The sequence below is a fragment of the Acanthaster planci genome, linkage group LG13 (assembly GCF_054643075.1).
Source record: "Acanthaster planci isolate LZ-2023a linkage group LG13, COTS_SCS, whole genome shotgun sequence".
Taxonomy (NCBI): Eukaryota; Metazoa; Echinodermata; class Asteroidea; order Valvatida; family Acanthasteridae; genus Acanthaster; species Acanthaster planci.
Genome location: NC_141789.1, coordinates 11,199,247 through 11,208,302, shown reverse-complemented (window position 1 = coordinate 11,208,302; position 9,056 = coordinate 11,199,247). Strand labels below are relative to the sequence as shown.

General features: G+C 43.5%; 1 protein-coding gene across 1 annotated transcript; it reads right to left on the bottom strand.

Moving 5' to 3' along the window:
• Positions 1-259: 259 nt before the first annotated feature.
• Positions 260-8,214, bottom strand: LOC110983082 (putative G protein-coupled receptor No18). The gene has a single exon (XM_022242008.2). It carries the CDS (start codon positions 7,374-7,376, stop codon positions 6,201-6,203), a length of 1,176 nt encoding a protein of 391 aa, XP_022097700.1. The 5' UTR covers positions 7,377-8,214; the 3' UTR covers positions 260-6,200.
• Positions 8,215-9,056: the final 842 nt, after the last annotated feature.

Genomic DNA, 9,056 nt, shown 5'->3' with positions numbered 1-9,056 from the left:
TGTGTCTTGTTAATAATAACACCCCAAAGTGTCTTTGTGTCAAAACTTCTTTACAGGTCTTTGTTGAAATATAAACATCACAACGTGTTTGGCCTCGGACTATTAACATCACAACGCTTTCGTGAAGTGTTACCACGAAGGCCTTAATTTTACGGTGCAGAAAACAAATGCGGTATGGTTTGTTTATTCTTTTTCAGCCAACGCGCAAGAAAATAACCGTGCTTGTTAATGCCCAATAAATCAGACATTTAGGAGGTACTTCAAACTTGCATTTTATACAAAAACGTAGTGTATTTTTATTTCTCGTCAGCGAAACTGATATACACAATATAGAAACAATACACAGGATAAGGATGACACCGTTATGTCAAAATTCACACACCTTTCTACGCTGCCTGTTGCAAAATTAAAGTTCTTGCAAAGTTAATATGTCTCTGCTATCAGGGTCTAGTCCGTACATTTTACTGGTTGATCAACATTAGCATAAAAACCACTTCAATGGAGATGCATTTATTGTAACCAAACGCTGGTACGTTCAAAAACACAGGGCTGAGACGATGTGTTATAGATGTTCCCTCTGAGTAATACAGAAACAGGTGCACAGATGCTACTTCACAAAAAAGGGACTTATTATCAGGATATGAAATTAATTGCAAACTGGAAATTTGACATAATTGATACTTGAAGTATTATAAAAGGGTCCAGAACACGTGTTGTCATACAATGAGACAAGGTAAGCAATAGCTTGTTAAGTTTTAACATTTACATTTAAAGAGAACCAGGTGAATAGTAAGACTACAATTATGATGAAAAAATGATATATATTCCAAAAGAAAAATGAACAGAAAAAAAGCAGGGAGAATTGATTTAAAACTAGTGTGCCATCCCCGATGAATTTGATGAAGACTGAAGCTCTTTTTCCGCGGCGGGCTTTTTTAATTCTAGTATATCCAGTTCCCGTGATAGTGATCCTCCGAACACACGATTCCCCTCTATTCCACCGGGTTCGGAGTTCATCAAGCACTCGTGGAAATAAATGTGGCCGTGGCCATTTTCTGTTTGCTCTCCGGACGTAGTTTGAAGGAGGGAGGTGAACTAAAAATCATGTTTGCTTTGTCTCCATTTCGTTCCAATCGTGTCTCGTTGAAGTCACAGTCTAATTGACATAGATTGAAAGGTACTTCTCCAATCAATCTTATTTAAGGCTGCCAGAGAGACAACCGCGTGTTGTCAGTTCCTATCATGATCTGTAGTCATCTTCGGAGCAATTTGTTTTAGCAATTCTGAGCAAATCTTGAAATTTATACATAAGAGTAGAATAACAGAAAAATTAATACTGATTAAAATGTTTCAATTTAATTGTTTATCTGTACTTGATTGTCTTTGGCCTTCGGGGCAGCATTGGTCAATGCCTACTGGACGTTGGAGTTTTGCCTTATGGTGCATTAAGTTGCACAGTAACAAAAAGTGTAATTCCACACCAAAATGGTAAGTTGAAAGATTTTGTCTCCACGTTGCCTGTACACAAACATATTAACGATGTACCGACATTGTTCAAACTCGAGATTTCCCCAGGCGTCGCACGATAGCGTCCGTTTGGATAGCATCAGATATCAAAATGCCTCGGTTGCTTCATTGTCGCGAACTGTTCTCTGCGTCAAATATTATTGCAACCATGCTACATTGGACACTAGGGGAACATGTCAGCGCGTAATGGGTAGGGCACACACAGTCGGCAGTCGTAAGGGTAAAGTAAACACGCCCGCAACCCATGAGCAGTCTTTGTGCAATCGTTGGCTAGAAATAAATGTCACCGTCGATTTGGCACGCACAAAGCATGCAGTCCTATGGAAGGTTTTTTCACTGTGCTTTGAAATTACGACGAAAGTGCCTGTTGCATCACATGCAGCCTCTGTAAACTTTTTTTTTTTGCCTTGATACATTGTACTAAGAAATAGCCCGAATAAACCATACCTTGCTCAGGGAAAGGTATGTGTCCATGCACAAAAATCAAGCGCACATACGCTGCAAACAGTGTAGCTGGCAGCGCTTGCTTCGTAAAGATGTGGTACGTGTTATGCAGCGTGGTGAGAAATTTTTCAACACACAGTTTTTTGAAGCAAATTTGTAACATCAAATTTCTCTTTAAACAATACCTTTGGGGGGGGGGCTTTAAGTAAAGGCCTATGGGGCATATTACTCAGCCAGTGCACCAAATACGTCTCATTGCAAGACCACAAGGAGACCTTTTTGACGAAAATGAAATCATGGTTGGACTGGCAAATAGACGAAACAAAAACCTCATTAAAAGCAGACTGTCATGAGGTGTTGACGCGGATCTGCCTACACGCCTACTCTGCATCAAAACAGCACACGGGCCTACACTGTTCGTAATGTCTTTCCTTCATAGATTGGCACTGAATATCATTAACCACAGCAGCCCCTGCGTCATATCAAAGATGTTCTGTTATCAGTAGTACTTCATGCTTCGGCAGTGTCAAGATTTGTTGATTATTACAAACGTCAGTCACCTTGTATTGACATAATACTATGCCCCTCTCTTTTTGAAGAAAGTCACGGAGGGAATAAAACACAGCCACTGAAAAATTCTAAAAAGACAACAAACACAGGTCTAAATAGAGCCTGGGGATGAGTCAGCAAAATTGGCAGCGGTGAAGGTACGAGATTAAATGCGTGGTCAGTACCCCGGCCAAGACGATTGGGTTTCTTAGAATCGATCAATTTACCTTCATGAGGCTTCTCCGACCGAGGTGAAACTCCCCACTGTATCTGCACAATTTCTTAAGAAACAATTCCAAAACAGTATCGTAAATGTCACGTCAATTCAGCGTCCGTCTACAAACAAACAGTCAGACAGGTTCTGTCATACTTTATCTCTGAACAGGTGACGATTTCACGCGTGCTACGGCAGAGTTTTGGTATGGGTGATAAAACCAAAATCTGCTGTTCCAATTTGTAGGACACTTCGTCTTTACGCATGCAGGTGTCAGTATCTTAGTCTTAAACGAAGATGTCATTGTCCACGACAGCGTCCAGTAGCTGATAATGTTCGCATTTATAAATGTCATCTGAACAGTCAACGACTAAACGTCTCTGTAACAGAAAGGGAAATAGCGCATGAGCTTTATTTATACTCGCTACCGCTATGGTGTCTGCTTAGTTGGTACTTATATCCACAGTGATACTATATTTAGCGCTACAAAGTTAGCGATATCTTGATGAGATCAATTTGACCAGCTCATAACTAATAACGCCTGGCAAACGCCCTACACAGTCTCATTAAAACCACTGAGAAACACGTACGTTTGGCATGCACGCTCACAGTTGGCGGCCCATGGGGATGGTCATGACGGGAGGGTGCTTCTTTCTCCTTCAGTAATTGTAAGCTTCCTAAGGCATAAAAATCCCTGATGACCCGTGGTAACCGCAAAGGGTCTTTGCCTCCATTTTCTGCAGACGAGTAAGGAGGTACATATCACCTCACTCTGAATGCCAATCCTCTTGGGCGCTCCTGAAATAATAGTTATTTCTACACGGTATTACCGCCTCTGCTTTCTTCTCTATACAAAGGCTTAATGCAAGTTCGTTCACAGGCAACGCATTTTGTTTGATATAACCGATTGTGCGATACGCGTGGCTGCAAAATGGTTACACCTTAAACGGCGCTGAAATTAGAAATACACTGGACCCTGGGTGGTGGAGGTAGCAAATGTAAGCCATGTCAGAATTTTCTGACTATTCATGCCAGCTGTGCAAAGCGACAATCTTTCGTGTCTCAATAACACGACTAACAACTCTACACTGGCTAATTCGAGCAAAGCAGCAGAATACCGACACGGTTTCTTTGATAGGCAGAGTACACGGGGGTACAATGCAAGAAATCTTTGTACTCTTTAACCGTATCTGGTTGTCGGCAGAATCAACGTTTACACAAGGAAATTCAGCGTAAACATTGCTACTAAAGACTCCCACGACATTTAGTTACGTGAATCAGGTATTTGGTGCACTGGCTTCAAAATTTTCTTTTTCCAGAGTTTGAAGGCTTAGTGGACTCGCCATTGAGTCCATGATTCAGTGCGTCAACGGATTCATTACACTGACTCGAGCTCAACAGCTAGGTAATGAATTCCTGTATGTTGGAAGGATGCCACACACAGCAGTTTGTGTTTTGGCAAAATCGATACCGTTTTCTTGAAATGAAATCTACAGGTATATTCGTTTACCACCACATCCTTGATTCCCGCAAGCAAAACCGATCCGAATTATTAATAACTGCAATCATTCTGACTGTCGAAGCTAGTCCGAAGATTGACTTGCCATGTATTGTTGGTTGCCCAGCGCAACAACAGTAAAACCATGCTTAGTGAAAATCAATATACGTGCCAATTATAAAAGATAAACGCAAGCCATTCATCCGTGGCGTATTATAATTTCCATGTGACGGGCAGCTCTGACTTTCAAGACGATCTATTTTTACATTGTGGTCGCGACTCGGTCGATGGACGGCTACGTTAAGCCGCCTTTAAAGCGTTATTACATGATTCCCTTGCCCGAGACTGGGACAAATGTTTCGAGTATAGCATTGTTTTTCTGATATATTTATTTCTGAAGACTGGTCCCCAAGAATAACAGAAAATGCCGCAGTTCCCATTGACTCAAATGCACGTATTTTTTTAAGCTAGAAAATCGGGCATTGTGTGAATTTTTGGGTTTCGTTATGTACGATTTGGTTAGTTGAAATTGCCATTAGTCGCAAATCACCCTACAAAAACAAAATTGCGCCAGTTATCTGTTTTGAAATATCTGGTTCGTTGGAATTACAAACAATCCAATTTTTCTCAAGAATTTAATTTGATTAATTGCTGATTTGGGCTTCTCCACAGGAAAAAAAATCCATTCCAATATTATGTAAAGTGCCATAATACCATAGGGTGTTAAGAAATGACTGTGAATCCAATCATCCACGCTGTTTCCATATTATGATGGTGCCATGACCACGGCGTAAGTCGACGAGTGACCAGTTTTTCTCTTTGGGCAGTGCCATTACATATTGCGCATAATCGACACTGTGGAATAAAAATGTATCGGTCGATTTAACCCGAAGAGCACAGTAGACATTACATGTAGAATTCACTGCAATTCCCAAGACTTTTGGTCCTTTCATGTATGGCTTTCGAAGGTGAGTTTTGGTTGGCTAAAAAGTCATATCATTCAAATGAATAAAAATTCGCACAAATGCTTCTTCACCAAACCAACTAACACTTTGGGCAACTTAATTAGAATGATTGGTACTGTAGGCAGGCATGATTGTTACATTGCTCATATGAGAAAAATATTACAACCAACGTGCGCTACGTAATACCAACAGACATAGCTCTAGTGGCAAGGTACCACAGGGATGCTATCATCCTTATCAAAGCTTCCACCTTTTTTATGAAAACCTACAAAAAACTACTGCCACAAGTCCCAGGCATTGACGCCACTTCATCATCAAATTTGACCTTAGAACGTTTTCGAGTTTGGCTTCCCCGCGGTATACAGAAAACTAGCTGAACTCAAACTTCGGCGCTTTACAAAATAAAAGTCGCTAGATCTTTAGTAAACACATGTGACGCTGCAGCTCCTTACCGCAGCATACCTTTTTGAAATTGCATTGAAAACGGAGTTAGATATTAAACTGTCAAATAAAAATCTCACCGATGTCATGACGGTGACAGAATAACGGCTGAAACCACGCATTTACAGATTTTTTTCTGGGAGGCAGGTGTTCTTTTTCCGAACTATTGCATTGTTAAGATTTCCAAAGCCTTTTATGTGTGAAATCACCTCTAGCCATCAGCTCGGTGAGACGTTTTTCTAGAATGAGTTGTTTATTAAAAAAGGGTCCAGGTTGTTCACCTGATGTAATAGAATTAATTAGTAAGAACATTTCAGCTAGAGAAAATACCACAGATCTTTTATAGTTGTCCGAACAGTCCGATCGTCGCCATTAGTGAATCTGATGCATCATAATATGTTCGAAAAAACAATCGGTGTCTAAAAAGGGAAAACACAACCATACCGCTCCATTAATTGCTCCCTCAATTTGTAGACCGGCGGCCGAACAAAGCGAGCTCCGGAAGCAGTCACAACGACACTGTCAATCTAATGCTACTTATGGCAAGAAGAGATGACGATCATCAGTAATTGGTCAGGGTGGATAAATACTGTCTTCTCATGTACGAGTCACTGGCACAGCAGAACAGCAGCCTCCTGAAAGCGGTGCGGAACTCCCGGTTGAAAATGGTGTAGATGACGGGGTTGGCGGCCGAGTTGACCCAACCTAGCCAGGTTACGGTGGCAAAGGTGGTGTGGGTGATGTTGCAGTTGGGGCACAGCCCGATCACCACGTTGGTGATGAAGAACGGCAGCCAACAGCATATGAAGACGGTCACCACAATGGCCAAGACCGAAGTGGCCTTCCGCTCTCTGGCCACGGAGATGCGCTTAGTCCTCGAGCCCACCTTCTCTCCGGAGCTGGCCTCCTGGGATTTCCTGTCTTGGTTGGGCTTCTCTGTCTCGCCGCTAGACGGCTCCTGTTTGTCGCACAGTGTGGCGAAATTCTCAGTCTTTTCATTGACGAATTTGGTAACAAGGGTCGTCTTGCCGGCGCCCACACCGTTTTTGTAGGCTGGCCCCTTGCGGTACTTGACGCTGCCGGGTTTCCTTCGGCCAAGTTTCTGCACAGAGCGGAATATTTTGTAGTAGACGATGAGGAGGATGAAGCACGGAACGTAGAAAGACAGACAGGAAGATCCAACTTGAAATATAGGGCTGACGTTGAGTTGGCATTCGTCCGAGGCCATGGCGTCGTACCCACCCACCAGCACTAAGGCAGGTATGGAGATGAGAAAGGACAGTCCCCAGGCCAAGAGGATCGTGATCAAGGACATGATCGGTGTCCGCTTGATGGCGTACTGGATGGGACGGGTGATGGCCAGGAAGCGATCCACGGAAATCACGCAGAGGTTCCAGATAGACGAGGTACAGGTGAGGACATCCATGGACACCCAGACGTCGCAGATGATTGGTCCGAGGTACCACTGGCCCGCCACCACCTCCTGGTACAGGCCGAGGGGCATGACTACCGAGCTGACGGCCAGGTCAGCTATGGCCAGCGACACGATGAAGTAGTTGGCAACGATGCGGAGACTACGGAACTTAAAGACAGAGATGCAGACAAGAAGATTACCGATAATGCCGGAGATGATGATCGGAGTCAGTAGGGTGATCTTGAGGATGGTCAAACCAATGTCTGGTTCTGGAACCTCTCTCGTCAAGTTATTGAACCGGTTCGGCGAAGTAACGTTATCCATACTTTCTTCAGCGCGTGGATCGAGGGGCAACTGGTAGCCAAATTCCTCACGTCAACAAAATCAGTTTTCCTCAGTGGAATCACATCGGAGACGAAGAACTGTTCGAATGCCGTCTACTCGCGCGTATTTATAGCGCCGACCGAAGGAAATGTATCCGGCCGTTTTTGTTGTTAAAGTCGGTCGGCCTCTTCCTTCAAAACACGGGAAAAATGAAGCGTTAACTTCCAAGGTTGTTGAGTATATCCGATGTGACTTGGGACTGAAGTTGACACCCGCCCAATACTCTCATTGTGCTGCTCCGGGGGTGCACGGTGGGAAAAGTGCTTGGTGGTCCGTGGCATCTAGGCTGTGACTGAATGCACGGGACATCAAAGAGGCGTTATGAATCAGAGCGCGCACACACACACGCACAACCCACCGTATCGGCACCATCTGACGACTGTGTCATAGCGCTGTGGTCACCACTTGCATTTCCCATCACAGCCCTCACTCCACACAGGCACATCCTCCACACCGTGCATCAAGCGAGGCGCATGCGTCGCCATTGGGTAACAGACGTGGTGCCGGAACAACCAATCAGTTCCGCTGTTGCATTACCGAGGCGCTTGCGTACGCTGTGCGAGATTGCAGTACCGAAGGGGCGAGATTTCTGGCTACTCTCTGCTAGCTGCGAACCTTACTCAACCTCTTTGCATTGTTCACAAAAGCCACAGGGCCTGAAATGTTGGCCAGCCACACGATTTCATAGCGCAACCTGCTCCTCGGTCCTCGTCACACGCGATACTGAAATGGCCCAGGTAAACAATCGATCCATTCTGAGTTAGTTGAGGGGAGCACATCCATAATATTCAAACGGCATGCTGCCGCACGGAAAGCAGACTGAATGAGACATGTAAACTCGATGTTTTCTGACAAAACATGCTGACAAGCCATGCAACAACACGGTGAACCATTTGGGCTTACACGATTTAACACGACATTACACATTTACAAAGACCGGCCAATTCACCCAATGCAACGTGTAAACATACACCCATTTCTGTATTTCGAGAAAGGAAGAAAACCGGGGGACAACAGAAGAAAAGGGAGAAGAAAGTACACAATGCTGCACACTGCAGACATGTTTGGTACACTGTCGTTATCAAAGGGTGCTCCGTGTTACAGTAATTCTTGACGGCCATAGTTGCGAGGCTAAACTATTTTCTTGGCTAAAATCACCGGGATTTCTTTCAAGATTTTCCTACTGAAGTTTTAGAAGGCATTTCTAAATGCGATACCGGAATCTCTACTCAAATCACAAGAGTGCCTTCCTCAGTGACAGTATTTCCCAGATTGTTTTAACATATGATGCTTACGACATTGTACTTCATGTCACTATTCCTTGTTCCTCCACTAAAACAGAACATTCTGTCTGAATAGCACGTAAACAGAGGCAGCATTAAACCATGGTTATTTAATAAATATTGAAATGTCTAGGGCTATAAATGTTATTATGTGTACACTTAAGGGAAATTCAACTAATTGAGATTATAGACATTATATTTCTGTATGTTTTTGTCACTCAATTTTATCTTGCTGGAACACCCTTAATTAACCCACAGTCTTGAAAAGGCAGTCATCCCGCAAGTATCAAATTACGGAGCTTAAGGGTCAGAGGCATGTGTGAGTACAAAATGACGC